Below are 17,543 nucleotides of genomic sequence, written 5' to 3'. Positions count from 1 at the left end.
TGTAGTATATAGTTTGTAATAGGTATATAGTTCGTCCCTATATGCCCCTCTATTATTAACTTCTAATTGTATTGTCATACATTTGTTCTGGTTCATGGAAGTGATTTCTAGTATTTGTACAGTTGATCATGGACATTGCCCACCATAGGATTCAGTTTTATACATGCCCATCTTTTGACCTCCAACTTTCCTTCTGGTGACATATATGACTCTGAGCTTCCCCTTTCCACCTCATTCACACACCATTCGGCGCTGTTAGTTATTCTCACATCTTGCTACCGACACCCCTGTTCATTTCCAAACATTTAAGTTCATCCTAGTTGAACATTCTGCTCATGCTAAGCAACCGCTCCCCATTCTTAAGCCTCGTCCTGTACCTTGGTACCTTATATTTCATGTCTATGAGTTTACATATTATAATTAGTTCCTATCAGTGAGACCCTGCAATATTTGTCCTTATGTGTCTGGCTTATTTCACTCAGTATATTGCCCTTGAGGTTTTGTCATCAACCCATTTTTTTTTTTTTTTATATGGTTTTGTTCACTCACCATACATTGCATCCTAAGTAAATAATCAATGGTTCTCTGTATGGTCATATATTTATGTGTTCATCACCTTCACCACTATCTATATAAGGGCATCTACATTTCTTCCACAAGGCAGGAGGGAGAGGCAAAGAAGGTGGAGAGGCAAAGAAGTTAGAGAGGCAAAAGAAAGAGGAAAAAAAATGACAGCTAGGAAGCAGCAAAAGGAAGAATAACCTTAAATCAAAGTAGAGTAAAGAATCAGACAATACCACCCATGTCAAGTGTCTAACATGCCTCCCCTATCCCCCCCCCATCTGCATTTACCTTGGTATATCACCTTTGTTACATTAAAGGAAGCATAATACAATGATTCTATTAGTTACGGTCTCTAGATTATGTTGATTGCATCCCTCCCCCAATGCCTCCCCATTTTTAACACCATGCAAGAGTGACATTTGCTTGTTCTCCCTCTTAAAAGAACATATTTGTACATTTTATCACAATTGTTGAACACTCTAGATTTCACCAAGTTACACAGTCCCAGTCTTTATCTTTCCTCCTTTCTTGCTCCCCACATTCACATGCTCCCCACCTTCCTTTCTCAACCGTATTCATAGTTACGTTTGTTCAATGTACTTACATTGTTGTGCTACCATCTCCCATAATTGTGTTCCAAACCACACACTCCTGTCTTCTATCACACTGTAGTGTTCGCTTTAGTATTTCCTGTAGGGCGGGTGTCTTGTTCACAAAGTCTCTCATTGTCTTGTTTGTCAGAAAATATTTTAAGGTCTCCCTCATATTTGAAGGACAGCTTTTCTGGATATAGGATTCTTGATTGGTGGTTTTTCTCTTGCAGTATCTTAAATATATCACACCACGTCCTTTTTGCCTCCATGGTTTCTGCTGAGAGATCCGCACATAGTCTTATTAAGCTTCCTTTGTATGTAATGGATCACTTTTCTCTTGCTGCTTTCAGGATTCTCTCTTTGTCTTTGACATTTGATAATCTGATTATTAAGTGTCTTGGCGTAGGCCTATTCAGATTTCTTCTGTTTGGAGTACGCTGCACTTCTTGGATCTGTAATTTTATGTCTTTCTTAAGAGATGGGAAATTTTCAATAATTATTTCCTCTATTATTGCTTCTGCCCCTTTTCCCTTCTCTTCTCCTTCTGGCACACCTATGATACATACATTATTGTACTTTGTTTCATCCTTAAGTTCCCAGAGACGTTGCTCATATTTTTTCATTCTTTTCTCCATCTGCTCCTTTGCATGTAGGCTTTCAGGTGTTTTGTTCTCCAGTTCCTGAGTGTTTTCTTCTGCCTCTTGAGATCTGCTGTTGTATGTTTCCATCGTGTCTTTCATCTCTTGTGTTGTGCGTTTCATTTCCATAGATTCTACTAGTCGTTTTTTTGAACTTTTGATTTCTGCCGTATACATGCCCAGTGCTTCCTTTACAGCCTCTATCTCTTTTGCAATATCTTCTCTAAACTTTTTGAATTGATTTAGCATTAGTTGTTTAAATTCCTGTATCTCAGTTGAAGTGTCCATTTGTTCCTTTGACTGGGCCATAACTTTGTTTTTCTTAGTGTAGGTTGTAATTTTCTGTTGTCTAGCCATGGTTTCCTTGGTTATCCAAATCAGGTTTTCCCAGACCAGAACAGGCTCAGGTCCCACAGGGAAGAAATATTCAGTATCTGGTTTCTCTGAAGGTGTGTGTTAGAAAATTGCTCCAGCCTTTGATGCCTCAGGTCACTGTGCTTTTCTGCCTAGCAGGTGATGCCTGTTAGCCTATAATTCTTGACTAGTGTGAGGAGGTATGGCCGTGTTCCCCCAGGCTCTGGGGTCTGGTTCTGAATGGAAAGGGCCCCACCCCTTTCCTCTTAGAGAAGATAGGCCCCCTAGGGGGAGGTTATTAGCATCTCAATGGTCTCTCTCTCTCTGCTTGTGCTGTCTCCACCCTTCTGTGAGTCACAGCCCTGGAAACTGAAAATGTCTGGGGCTGTCTCCACTGAGCCGAAAAAGAAACAGACAGTCCCCTTCGGACCTAGTCCAAGGTGACCTTCCGGCTCTCCAAGGTCAGTCATCACCTAAAGCCTCTGTCTGTGTTTTAGGGATTCGTACCTGTAGTGAGCAGTTCACACTTGCTACTTAAAACCCCAGTTGGAGCTCAGCTGAGCTATGTTCGCTTGCTGGGGGAAAGCTGCTCTCTGGCACCACGAGGCTTTGCAGCTCGGGCTATGGGGGAGGGGGTCTTGTGACTTGGATCCACAGGTTTTACTTAAAGATTTTATGCTGTGATCTTGGGCATTCCTCCCAATTCAGGTTGGTGTATGATGAGTGGATGGTCTCGTTTGTCCCCCCGCAGTTATTCTGGATTATTTACTAGTTGTTTCTGTTTTTTTTTTCAGTTGTTCCAGGGGGACTACTTAGGTTCCACTCCTCTCTATTCCGGCATGTTGCCCAACCCCCCAATCTATTTTTGAACATTTTCCTTATAGAAGAAAGAATCAGAATCAGAATAAAAAATACAAATAAAAAAGAACACCCAAATCATCCCCCCCATCCCACCCTATTTTTCATTTAGTTTTTGTTCCCCTTTTCCTACTCATCCATCCATACACTGGATAAAGGGAGTGCGATCCGCAAGGTTTTCACAGTCATACTGTCACCCCTTGTATTCTACATTGTTATGCAATCATCTTCAAGAGTCAAGGCTACTGGGGTGGAGTTTGATACTTTCAGGTATTTACTTCTAGCTATTCCAATATATTAAAACCTAAAAAGTGTTATCTATATAGTGCACAGGAATGTCCACCAGCATGACCACTCAGCTCTATTTGAAATCTCTCAGCCACTGAAGCTTTATTTTGTTTCGTTTTGCATCCCTCTTTTCATAGACGATGTTCTCAATCCCATGATGCCGGGTCCAGATTCATCCCTGGGAGTCATATCCTGCATTGCCAGGGAGATTTACAACCCCGGGAGTCAGGTCCCACGTAGCGGGGAGGGCAGTGAGATCACCTGCCAAGGTGGCTTAGTTAGAGAGAGAGAGCCACATCTGAGCAACAAAGAGGCTGGGCTCTTTTTCAGCCTTTTTTTTTTTTTTTTTTTTAACAGTTGCTATATGCATTAATACTGACATTCATATCTGCTTAGCTCTAGGTCTGAGTTTCAGGTGTCACACAGATACCCAATGTTCCAGAGACCAATCAGGTTATACACCAAGGGATCAACATCTCAGAGTTTGGAGACAGCCATTACAATTCAGGAATAGATTTGACTGCTGTAAGAGCTTACAATGTAGGGACCATTACCTTAATCATTTCCCTGTTAGGCTGTTCTGTAAGATTCAATTCTGAGTTTACACATTGTAGTTAATCCATATTGGTGAGGCATTATAGTATTTGCCTTTGTTTCTGGCATACTTCACTCAAAATGCTGTCTACAGGATCCATTCAACTCCTTGCATGTCTCACAACTTCACTCCTTTTCGTAGTTGCTCAATATTCCATTGAATGCATACACTACACTTCACCATTCTGTTCCTCAGTCAGTGTACCCTTAGGCCACCTCCACTCATTGCAAATCATGAATACTGCCTCCATGGACACCAATGTGCAAATGTCCATTCATGTCTCTGCTCTCAGGTTTTCCAAGTACATACCCCATAATGAGGTTGCAGGACCTTATGGCACCCACATACTTAGCTTCTTGTGGAACCACCACAGTGACCTCCAGAAAGGCTACACCATTCTTCCTCCTCATCAACAGTAAATAGGTACATCACTCTCTCCATGTTTTCTCCAGCACTTTTACTCCTATTTATATTTTTCCTACAATTTTATAGAGATATGTTCATATAACATACAATTATCCACAGTGTATAATGAGTTGTTCACTGTATCATCATATAATTGTACATTTATCACCACAGATAGGGATCCTTTTTAAGAATATATTTTTAAGAAAACCTATAAACTAGATAAAAGGTTGCTGATGAAATCAACCCTGATTTCTTTACAAATGTTATGTCCTTTTCTGTACAGAGGGATTATTAATGACTGGTCCCGTGTTCTTCAAATGCTTGGCTTTCTTATCTTAGGTGGGCATGGCTGCAACTTAAGTAAATTAAAGAAAGGAAAAATAAGTATCTGGATGGGATTAGAACTCAAGGAAGTGCTCTGACTGAATGACTGACCCTACATGGAGATGGCCATGTAGTTAGTGGCCGGGTTTTCAGTGAGAAGGTCATAGAAAAGAGCATCTGTCAACAATGGCAGGTGTGAAGCTGGTGATGGCAACCTTATGGTTATAGGAGGTTCATCAGCTTGGAACAAGACTTTACAAGAAACAAAATGAAGCCTCCTGGAAAAGAAGGCAGACAAGCACTGGCTGAGGGTCAAGCCCCAACCAGGCTGGGGGGCTTTGAGTAGTAGCTGTGATCTGAGTATGTGTTGAATTGAGAATCTGAGGGAGAACCTCCATGGCCTGGAGAAACACTGATGTACTGGAGGAAGGCTGCAGCTTGGTGATCTGATGGTGATCCAGAGCTAATATTAGCCTTGGGGCGACATGTTACCGCTGTCCCAGTGGGAGAATCCAGTGGTCAGGCCTGACTCAGAGGTAGAGATATCTTAAAGTTTAACAAGCCTAGAGAATGCAAGCAATATAGAGATGCACTTGCAGGGGTAGATGTTAAAGTACTGAGCACTTGTTAATACTCATCATTAATGTCACTATGTATTACATAGAAATAAGTACATGTCAGGAACAGCTTGCCAGATGGCATAAGCATCCAAATTGATATACTGGGAAACAATGGCATTAAATATGAGAGAAATACAAACACCTAAGAGAGGAAATATATAGTCGTATAGTAAATAAAATGGATGATGAAGGAAAGGCCAATGGGGAATTTATTACATAAAAATTCCAATCATCTTAAGCAAGGGCAGGATCTGTTAGTCCCCATCATGATAATCTAAAGGTAAGTGTAATTCACAACCTGAGAAACCAGGTGTTATTAGGCAAGTTCCTTTGCTCTCTATAAGTTTTTCCATTTCTGAAAATACCAAGTTTCTCCTCTCTGCTAAGAAACAAGAACCAAACATGTATTTCTAGTTACAGTAATAAAGTTCTGAGGTGGAATGCAAGAAGATGTTAAATGAACCAGAATTCTCTGAGGTTTCGGATTGGCCACCTGCCTCCCACTAACCTTAGTACCCTTGATCTGGAAACCAGCCTGCACGGTCACATTTTGTCTTATGACTGCTTTATTGTAATTCATAGCAGGACAGGGCTGACCCTGGATTTGTGTTTGCACACAGGTTCGGTTATCTTTAGATTAGATTTACCTTGGTGACCTGACTCCCAGCTGCTTCACGTGTAATCCAGTTACTCATGGGAATACTAATTAAGGCCCTCAATCACACTAATTGGAATGTCTTCAGAATGTTGCCTTATGAATTCAGCAGCTTATAAACAGGCAAACTGGGAAAATCTAGAGGTGTGAGGTGTTTTTTTTTTTTGTTTTTTTTTTTTTAATAGCCAAAAGCAATTTGGGAGGCCAGAGTGCTTTAGCATAGCTGAGTGTTGGGGCTGAAATTACTGTGCCCTGAATCTGCAATGAGTTTCTAGTTGCTCTTAGCTGACAAGGATTCACGTGGAATTATTAATTACTTTTCTTAATGACTTGGATGAAGATATAGGTGGCATGCTGATGAAGTTTGTAGAGATGACACAAAACTAGGAGAATAGCAATTATTTTGATGACAGCCTCTGGAGCCAGAATGATTTCAAGACAGAATATAGTGGCCACCTGTCCAAAATGTGTCTGGCAGAATGATCTGCATAAAGCACAATTTGAAGATCATATCACCCCTCTCTGTTCAGAAGTCTTTGATGATTCCTTATGTATTTTCTTTTTTTTTTTTTTAAGAGGAGTTGTGGGTTTAACAATCATGCATAAAATACAGGATTCCCATATACCACCCTATTATTGACCCCTTGCATTCAAGTGGTACATTTGTTACAACATTTTACAATTGCACTATTAATATTAACTATAGTCCATAGTTTAACCTAGGGTTCGCAATTTGTGTAGTGCATTTCCATGGATTTTTTTGAATCTGGTATATGGGTTACAAGGGGACAGTGTAGAGGGAATAGAAAGTTAAGGCTTAAAATGTGCAGGGATCCTATTTGGACAGTGGGAATGTTTTGGTAATGGATGGTGGTGATGGTAGCACAACATTGTGAATGTAATTAACATGAGGGAGAAATATATATCTGAAATATATATCTGAATAAGGTTAGAAGGGGAAATGTTAGATTGTATATATGGTATAAGAAAATCTATTTTTAATCTTTATTTGTTTTTAAATTAAATCTGAAATCCTTAGCCCGTTATTCAAGGCCTTGCAATATTCGATCTTAATGCTCCCTTCTTTCCAACAAAGTCTTCTCTAGTTCTTTTTCTAATATCCTGTGCTTGAGCCAAACTGATTTATAGAGCATTTCTTATTGATGCTCCATGCTTTCCCTACCTTTAAGCCTTGTTCTCCACTTAAGAGTTTTCTTTTTCCCATACTTCCTTCTGCCTCAGTTCTAAATATCCAAACCAGTTATTGCTCAGTTCAAAAGCTGCCTCTTGTGTTGAGTTGCCTTTGATTGCCTTGGCTGGAGTATCCCTTCCCTTTGCTAATCTTCAGTAAAGCTTACCTGTTCCTCTCTGAGTAGGCTATATTTATCATCATTTACTTTGCATTTCAGTTACATTTTGTATACCTTTTAAGTCCCTGCTAGACTTTGCCTAGCATTAGAACTTCTGAATGATAAATCTCTGCATCTCCTATAGTCAGCCCCTGGGTGTGTTTGTTCTGTACATAGTTGGTGATATTGAAATGGTTCACCTGGAGTTTATCTACTCTACTGGGGATAAATGCCTTCAGAGGAGTCCCTACATCTCTTTCTCCAGACCCTCTGCAATTATATCATAGTGACTTGTAAACAGAAAGTCTTCATTATAGGCATACTTCATTTTATTGTGCTTCACTTATTGCACTTTGCAGATATTCTGTTTTTTTACATGTTGAAGGTTTGTGGCAACCCTGCATCAAGCAAGTCTTTTGGCACCATTTTTCCAATAGCATGTGTCTTTTTGTCACATTTTAATTAAGGTATGTATGTTGTTTTTTTTTTTTTTTTGACATAATGCTATTGCACACTTATTGAACTATGGTATAGTGTAAACATAACTTTTGTATGCACTGGGAAACCAAGCAATTTGTGTGACTTGCTTTATTACTAAATTTTCTTTATTGTGGTGATTTGGAACCAAACCCAAAATGTCTTAGATGTGTGCCTGTACGTATTTTATTTAATAAATGAATGATCTGTGGAGAGAAGATGATTTCCTTAAGGTAATGGAATAAAAAATGGAAGGGGGGTGGTGGTGGAAAGAAAGAGACATTCAGTCTCTGAGATTAAAAAGGTTTGAGATATAATAGATTCACCTGTGATGTGTGTACAACCAGGCTAAAGAAAGAAGCAGCTGTTTTTGGTGATGCATGGCTGAAAGAAGTGACAGGGGAGCTCTAGGCTTTGGAAACTTGAGATGTCCTTTAGGGTGACCACACAACCCTGATTTGCCCGGACAGTGTCACTTTATAGCTTTGGTTTCAATGTGGCACTCTAAAAAGTGTCCCATTTTAGATAAGTTATATGATCACTGTTTTAGTTTGCTAGGTCTGCTATAACAGAGTACCACAGACAGTGTGACTTAAAACAATGGAAATTTGTCTCACAGTTCAGGAGGCTGGAAGCCTGAATCAAGGTTTTGGCGAGGTCGTGCTTCCTCTGAAGCCTGTAGGGTTCTGGCAGTGGCTTACCAGCAGTTCATAGTGTTCTTTTGCTTGTGGCATAACTCAGTCTCTGTGTCCATCTCATATCTGTCTTCTCTGTCTGTCCTTTTGTGTCCAAATTCCTTTTCTTTATGAGGACAACAGTCAGATTGGATTAGGGTCTGCCTTAATCCAGTTTGCCCTCATTTTAACTAATAACATCTTTAAAGATCCTATTTCCAAATATGATCACATTCATGAGACATGGGATTAGGACTTGAATATATCGTTTTGGGGATAACAATTCAATCTATAACAGTACCTTATTTATTGAGTACTTCTTTGGCCTTTTTAGTTTGGTGTGTCTCCGTAGTGGTGAAACTTGTAAGGTAGGCTAATGTATGAGATCATAGATGCTGTAGTTAAACAGACTTGGGTACAAATCCCACCTCTGTCACTTATTAGAAGTGTGACCTGGACAAGTTACCAAGACTGCTTTAAGAACCTTTATATGGCTATTGTGTTCACAACAGAAAGCCGAGGTCTTGAGCACAGAATTTCTCAGTAATCTCCTGGTTTCAGAATGTATAAACTTAAAGCGATTATCAGGAAGCAGATATTTATAAGGTAATAGGGAAAGAAATATTTCACAAGTTCTTAAATCTCCCAGGCCTTCTGCATTAAAAATCATACAACCAAGTACGAGGTCATGGTTCTTGCTTGCTGGCTGTTTTAGCTGGTTATCAATAAGAAGGCTAAAGATCATAGAAATTGGACTCCAGCCTCATCATCAATCTCTTCCAGTAAAGAAAGGAGAGTGGGGACAGCAGGACATGGGGTTTATATATTTCTCTTAATATAAATTCAAAATGTAGTGGACTGCAGACCAAGTCTGAATCCAGGATTTCTAGACTTTCTATTCATCATTAAGAAAGAAAAGTGTCTAGATCATAAAGTATTTCCAGTTGGGAATAGACTAGGGAAATGAAAAGAAAGTAAGAAAGTCAACTTTATCTGCCAGAAGTATGACTTCTGATGAAAAATCCAGGTGAATATTTTTTAAGTAGGCAGTTACAGTTCAGTGATAAGAGACAGCTCTGGAGCCAGGCTGCTGAATTTTTATCATGGCTCTCCCACCTGCTATACCCAAGGGATCTTGGTCAAATTATTTAAACTTGCCTCAGTTTCCTTATCTGCAATATGCGGATTAAAAAAAACAAGAGCCTATCTTATTGGTTTGTTGTGATGCTTAAATGAATTAATACTTAATTAATTAATACTTAGATGAATTAATACTTAGATGAATTAATACTTAAATGGTTTGTTGTGATGCTTAAATGAATTAATACTTAGAACAGTTCCTAGTCCATAGTCAGAATGTGTATTCATTAGTTTTTATTTATGCACTTAAAAGTAATAAGAGCTCTCCCTTACCTTTGTATTTATGTTGACAGGATGGGACTTCTGTGGTTTGTAATGAGTCTCTGCATCTTTGGGGTCCTGCAAAGTGAAGCCTCGGGTAAGTGACTGGCTTTTGATGATCTGTTAAAATGCAAGTCATGCATTAGGTAATGTATCAACTCTTTGTGAGAAACAGAGTTTAAGAGAACCTGGCATTGTTCCCATTGTCTTTTGTGGTAGCACATTTGACAGAATCATAACATTTTGATGATGGGAGGAGCCACTGACTTCACTAGTCTTCATGGGGCACATTACACTAGGGCAGTCGGATGTGTGAATATAGGACATTCCCATCACCTTTATACCCAAGGCAATGAAAATCCTGCTTCTTTCCCTTACCTCACGTACTAAGGAAAAAGAAATGGGAGTGCTAGTAGCACAATTTTATTTTTCAGCCTTGGGCCAATAGTGAATGAAGGACTCAGGGTTGGCCTTATAAAACCAAACAAATAATGATGCGTTTCTACCATACTGCTTCTGTATAGAAAGAAAAAGACCTCTCTTTAGGCTCTTTCTTTGGATGTTGCTTCATAAGAAGAGCCAGCCAAGGCCTTTAGAGAGTTTGAATAACCAAATTCAGTGACCATGAAACTAGATCCTAGGAAATCAGGGTTGGAGGGACTGGGAAGTCCATCTTTTCAGGTCTCTTCTGATGCCCCGGATTGCTGGCTGGAGCCACTCTTTGTTACTTCTGAGGTGTGATCATCTAATTGCAGCCTGTTACATCTTTGAACTCTTCTCTATTTCTTAGCAAGGTTTTAGAACATGTAACTGAAATTTATGTCTGTCATTTCCACATGTTTCTTTGGATCAATTGCTTGGTCAAAACAGAAAATACCTAATTCAAAGTTCCTGGTTCTCTAATTTTAAGGCAGGGAACCTAGGGATCTTCATTTTAGAAAGCTTCCCGTGTATAATTCTCCTGAAGATCACGAGACATACTTGGAATGCCATTGTTTTAATTCCACTTCTCTGGGAGAGGCTGTCAAAAATGTTAAATCAATGATCTTATGGCCATAGCCTCAGTCTTCTAGAATGTATTCCTTCAACTGTTTTTCACATGACATGGATTTAAGCTCTGATTTTCTCTCTTGGGTGCATTTGGATAGTTCTGTGCCATTTTAAACCCTAAACCAAAAATGGCATTAAAGGAGAGGTTTCACTAGGACAGAGTACAGCTCAAAGCTGAGAGAAGTAGAGGTAACTTCCAATCTTGGTGACCCTATGGGGTTTCACAGAAGAAAGGTTATAGCATAATGAGGGCTAATACTCAGCTGGGACACAGGCTCCACTGGCTCTGTCCTACTTGTCTGGGTGTCTTATCTGATGGGCCAGTGCCTGGTGTACTGCTGCTCAAATTTGTTGAATATAAGTCCTGATTATAATTTATTCCTATGTGATCAATTCTGTGCTTGATTGTTATCTGCTCATAGGGCCTTCCTTAACCATGTGACTGAAGTAGCCCCTGTCAATAACTCTCTCTCTAGTCTTCTGTAGCTTTTCCTCATAGAATTATCATTCCTGATGTCATATTAACTTTTATTCTCTCCTATTCCTATTTTCTTCCCACTCCTTTTCCTTCCTTTATTTTTCCTCCCATCCTTCCTTCTTTCTCCCCTCCCTCTCTTTCTCCTCTTCTCCTCTCCTCCTTTCCCTCTGTATTTTCCTCTGCTTTTACACTACCTTAGGACAGGCATTTGCACATTTTAATACCCCAACACTTGGAATAATGATTGACTCATAGACATATAATAGATACTAGGACATGCATATTACATGGATGAATAAATGTCTCTTCATACTCCTTTTTGTCCAAACTGGCCAATTTTATAATGGAACTTGTTCAGATCCGTATCAGCAGTGCATCAGTTTGATTTTGTGCTCTGCCTCACCTTAGGGAGAGGTAACTGTGTAACTTTTGTTGAGAGGGCAGGGAAGCCCCAGAAGTCAGTGCCTACTGGTGCCTCCCCAGTGGTCCTGGCAGTGCTGTCGTCCTGAGCCACCCTTGCTGTGATCCGTCCAAGGAAACCCTTCTCCCCCTCCCCAGTGCTGCTGGAAAGTGAGCTCTTTACTCAGGAAATGTGACTCATAATTCTGTCAGGGGAAGCTGACTTGGTGAATAAGATAAATTCTCATACCATCCCCATTGAGTCACCATGGGAGTGGGAAACATGCTGTAATCCCCTCAGTCCATCTGGCACATACTCATTTGCCTTCCTTATGAAGAGGTATATTGTGTCTGTGTCAGTGCTCACTTCCTAGTTAGAGGAAGAGCAACAAAAAGAAAGTGTTGTTGACAAAAATATAGGGGGGAATTGGCTCTGCGATAATTGGCTCTGTGATATTAGGGGGAAAAAAGGATCATTGCACATCCTGAGGGATCAACTGACCTCTCTGTGCATGGAGGTATCTTCAAAGCACTTTGCATTTGAAATATTTGATGTCACTTGATTTCATACCCACATCATGGGTTTCTCAGGGCAGCTATTTTAACTCCCATTTTTCTATTTAAAAACTTGGGATCAAAGTAGTTAAGTGAATTGCCCAAAGCCATACAGCTAATACTTAGCAGGACTGAGACTTCAACTAGTTTTTCACTTCCCCTAATCTGTGTTATCTTTACTAAATATGCTTCCCCTGGGCTCTACTAGGATGTAAATAATTTAGAAATATTAAGATCCAAGGGAAAACAGTTTTCCTAATGTTGGGGAGCCACATAGTAATGGGATTCTGTGCTTTCTAGATAAGTGGTATCTTTTCATCCCCTGCCCAAACCCATTTTTTTTTAAAAAGTTTTTTTTAGGGGGCAAATCACTGTGATAAAGCTCAGCACCCCCATTTCTTCAGAGAAGAAATAAATATTTGATACCTGTGATCCCAAGTTGGGGAGAGAGTGAAAACAGCACCACATATAGAATGGTGAATATTAAAAGTATTGTCATATCAAAATTATTTGCTACAAATGATAGGCAATGCCTTTTCTGCCTCCAAAGCACATTCAGAACAGATCTTTGAATATAGCTTTTTATTTCAAAGTCAACGAACTGTTGATTGTGGGCCAGTTGCAGGGCTAGATTTCACACACATTATTATTAATGTCACAGAAAATACTGTGGGTTAGAGATTCTTACACCTGCTTTGTACTTGAGGAAACGAAGAGCCAGGGAGGTGACTTACATTAACAGTGCTCTTAAATGGCAGGCTTGCTGGGCTTGGTTTTACAGGCTTCCTTGACTCTTTATACCCTATTGCCTTCCTTTTAGGACTTTGTTCTGCTAATGGAGGTAAGATTCCCTGATTTTTCTCCCATTATCTTTCTAAGAAATTTGCAGAGGTAGACATGGACCCTTGGCTTATCTAGAGGGAATTACTCTATGAAAAATAAAAGTAAAAACACTGTACCCTACCAGGAATCAAGAGACATTGGTCTAAGTTCTGATGTTTCATTCTGTGGGTTGTTTCATTACATTGAAGAAGTCCCTTGATCACTCTCTGTCCCTGTGTCTTTACCTATAAACCAAGCCCACTAACCAAAAAATCTAACCAATTATTTTGCCTTCTTGCTTTTTATTAGAAAACAGTCTACATTATTGGCATACACAGGGTATATTCTTCCTATTATTTAATTAAACAGTTTCTAATTGAAAGTGCTTATCTTACAAAGATTTCCCATCTTTCTAAAGATCATGTAATTGATCATTTTATATTATGGAATCCAGGGCGAATAAGGCAAGCTTCTTCTTTTAAGGTTTCTACAGTAAATTGAGAAAGAAAGTTGAAAAAAATACCAAACAGAATGTCATGAGAGAGCAAAGACAACACTTATTAATCCTGTTGGGAGATATTGGGGAAGTCTTTCCATTCGAAGAGTAACTGTTTTTTTCTAGGAGGAAATGCATCTCTTATTTGGGGACAGAATCATGCAAGACAATTGAAGGGGCAGGGAATGTGAGGGCAGTTAGTTTGGGAGCAGATCGTAGAGGACAGGAATCCCTGCAAGCAAAGAGAATTTTTGTGTTTAATGTATTTTAGATATAATTGGCAGGTTTCTTTTTTAGTTCTGTTTTACTCCAGTCTAGAAGGACGTATGATATTTTTAATAGTTTGGTAATGGTTCTTTGAGCTTTTGGTAAGGAATCAATTTATTGCCAGCCCCAATGGCCTCGTTTTATTTGAATGTGCTTTTAGAAAAACTCTGTATTCAGATGTACTTGTGACATTCAGTCCTGTCTCTGTTGCCCATGGCTGGTCATCCTGAACACACTTAAGTTTCTATGCAGTTTAGTGCAAACATTTGGAGAATGTACGAAGAATACAGTTTCATTTTCTTCTTAGACCTAATAGTCATTAGAATTACAGCATATCACCCTGTTGTCCTTTGATAGCTGCCTCTTGGGGGCAGATCTTGTCAATCTTTTTCACTCTTTTTTTTTTAAGGCTGCATTTCCATTTTGCAAAACGTTGGGGTTGATTTTTAAGCTACTTATATTTCTCAAAGGTGGTTATTCTCCAGCCTGGATGCTGACTTTGCAAATACAGACTTTCTAGACCAGCTTCTTTTATCACAGTGGTAATTCTATGTTTAGGAAAATGACCTGATTTCTCCTTAACATGAGTGTGTCAGTTAAGGGAATCCATTATTTTGTACAGAATATATGGGTGCATATGATTGTAAGTGGCAGTGTCTGATTTATATGAATTTATTCTGCCCTTTGAATCACCTTTATTTCTGCATTGTTTTCACAGGACATTTATTTCTGCCCTATTGAGATGAGCTTTTTAGGACCAGATAGTTGCCTTGAGTTTTCAGTGAATCATTCCTGGGTGTGTTCCCACCCATTTTTATTCCACTGCTTTCAAAATTTTTCTGCTTATCAACTAATTTCTTTAGGAAATAAAATATATTTCCATTATATTTCCAACCTCAAGGTAACAAAAATGATGATTATTCTATTTTTAAATTCACTGGGTGCTGAGAGAAAATGAACACAATTTTCAAATAATCTGGGAACCTCAGTCAGTAATTTCAAGTACCTGCCATACAAACCTATAAAAGCTGATTACAGAATTGCCTTGTTTTGTCTTTCCGTTTTTAGAGGTAGTAGGAACAATGAAAATGTAAGACGACTGAGAGAAAGAGAGAAAATAGTCACACCCTCAATAATCTAAACTTGAACTGTGTTCTGTTTTATGAATTTCATTTCTCCTGTCATCAGAATCAAACTCTGGTATAGTTGCACATTATTAGAAAAATAATGTCATTTTCAAGCAGTGTGGTAGGCTGGAATAATAGTTTAAAGCTTTTTTTCCATCAACTCTTTTTTTTTTTTTTTTTCCTTCAGAGATAGTTCCCTGTGTTTGAAGTGCTCTTTGAGGTAAGCAGAAGTGCACATTTTGATATGCCCACCAAGGTCCTGGTGTTTGCATTTTTCTCTTAGCTTCTCCAACAGGCCATTGTAGCCTCTTTGTGCCTTGGGCTTGCCATGCCAGGAAGACTGGCCAGGCAAGGAGTTTCGCCAACTATGCTTCATAGGTGGATCTTGGGGCCTGTTCCCTAGGTATAGATGCCCAAGAGGAAAGAAACCGAAAAAGAGTGCATCTGTCAGTTGTTAATGATTTTTCTACATAAATATAACTCTTTATTGAGAGTTGATGTTTTAAAAAATTCTATTGTTTTGTTTATTCATTATTTATTTATTTATTATCATATAGTATATATCATAATAATCTGATGTAAATATATTTGTTATTGTTTATTTATTTTTACTCTTTTTAAGAGTATGGTGAGTTTTATCTAATTCCTAATTATTTACATTTGCATAACAAGTATAACTATTGTTGAAATTTAGGACTTTATTATTTTTAAAGCAAGTATAGATATACAAATTATTGTTTCCAAGTGGATTTCAACCATTATTAACCATTATTTACTGTAGTTTGTTTGCCCTTTTTTTACTTTGGGGTGAAAACTTTAACTGTTCCTCCTGGACTTGTTTGCTGATCAGACACATTAGACCTAATAGCTTTCAATTGATGTACCTGAAGTAATTCTGTCCTTTTTCTGGTTCCTTGGATACTTCAGATTGGCCCAAAAGTTGTTTAATGAACTGATTTTTACTTTTGAAAGAAAACAGTAATTTTATCCTTATTTTTTTCTAGTTTTCTTTGGAGTTTTTAAATCCTTCTTGTTCCCTAGGGAAAGTCAGGTTTCTCTTATGCAAGTTTTTTTGACATCCATAGCTTGATTCTAAATGCCTTTTCAGCTATTTTTTTTACTGTCCACTCAAGGTAAAGGAAAATCAAAGAGAAGGAGGGGAAGAAAAGAGAGGGATGGACGTGGAAGGAAAAGGGAGGGAGAGAGAGGAAAGAGGCAGAGACCAAAGAGAGATAGCAAGAGACAGAAATACCCAGAGAAAATAGAAATATGGAGACAGTCTTCCCACCAAAGGAACTTGCTAGATTTGATGCAAACCTGGCTATATACTCTTTCAGATCATAAAGAAAACAAACACATTTCTTACTACCACGCTTAAGTTACACTACTTTCTCCTTTCTTCTTGGATGATTTCCTTCTTCAGCAGTGACTTTTTTTTTTAGTAGTGTTATGTTTTTTTGTTTCATTATGTTTTGTTCTGTTTTTGTTTTTACATTCTGACTCGTTTTCCTCCTTCCTATGATATTAAAATGATGTGGAGAAATATTCCAGCTCGGGCACTTCCAGTCATGATAGCTATCAAGATCTCCAGATAATGCTTTGCAAATCAGGATCACCTGTACTCTGTCTGAACTCAGTAGAGGTGATGGAGGCATAGAGGCCTGCATGGCTTTCAAAATAATGGAGAAAGGAAGGTGAGCATGCAGGACTCTGGTCCCTCTTTTGCCTGCTGCTTTCGTAAGTTCTAAGGCAAAAACAATCTAGTGTGGCTCGCAATCGACGCAAAGGTGAATCATCTGTGCTAGTAGCAGTGTACTGCTTGAGGCTCAGTAGAAACCTAGCCTGTTTCCAGGCTGAGGAGAATGGTGTAGCTTTGTTTGGAGAATAACTGAAAATATGGAAATTGTTAACAGAGTAATTAATAAATGGACAAGTTGGAGGAGTCTCTCCTACTGCATGCAATGTTCTGTGTGAAATGCTAAAGGGGATTTCAGAAAGAAAGAGAAGACAGGGTCTTTGTTCTGGAATTGCTTTATTAGAGCAAAACTTTGTTTATCTCACCTTTATTACTCTTAATATCCTGTTATTAAAAAGGTTCTTCTTCTCATCTACAATGCAGTGATAATTGATGGCTGCAGTAACATCATAAAGCATTATACAATATTGAATTTTTTAATCACTGAAGGAAAATAATGTGAAGCTAAGCATAGATTATTATCTCTTTTTATTCAAATTCTCTGGAAATTGGTTGGATAACTAAGTAGTGTTGTGTGTGTATGTGTGTGTGTGTGCAAAGTCATAGAAAGGAAAGAAGGCAAGGGAAATAACACTAAATGAACTAGTGTTTATATATATAAATGATATATATAAATCATAAATTTCTGAATATTCCTTTAAAGAGATATTTCATCTACATTTTACCAGTGAGAATTTCAGATTAAGAAAATTAACTTGCCCAGGCTCATAATAGATAGTAAGCAGTGGTTAAAGTTTGTATTGCTGTTCAACTTTAATGTGCATGCTATTTGTACTATCCATGCTGCCACGAATT

At 38.6% G+C, this 17,543-nt stretch overlaps 1 protein-coding gene across 3 annotated transcripts in view; it reads left to right on the top strand.

The window, feature by feature from the left end:
* The window catches only part of LOC119535870 (interleukin 1 receptor accessory protein), a 168,396-nt gene that overhangs the window by 49,998 nt on the left and 100,855 nt on the right, over positions 1-17,543 (top strand). For all 3 annotated transcript variants that reach the window (XR_005217310.1, XM_037838271.1, XM_037838275.1), the window contains exon 2: positions 9,831-9,895. Coding sequence is in view for 2 of the 3 variants with exons in the window: in XM_037838271.1 (XP_037694199.1) it covers positions 9,832-9,895 (64 nt within the window). In the remaining variant the exon portion in view is untranslated. The remainder of the gene's footprint in view (positions 1-9,830; positions 9,896-17,543) is intronic.

The sequence above is a fragment of the Choloepus didactylus genome, chromosome 1 (genome assembly GCF_015220235.1).
Source record: "Choloepus didactylus isolate mChoDid1 chromosome 1, mChoDid1.pri, whole genome shotgun sequence".
NCBI lineage: Eukaryota > Metazoa > Chordata > Mammalia > Pilosa > Megalonychidae > Choloepus > Choloepus didactylus.
The sequence above is the reverse complement of the archived record's forward strand: the minus strand, read 5'-3'. Positions and strand labels throughout refer to the sequence as shown.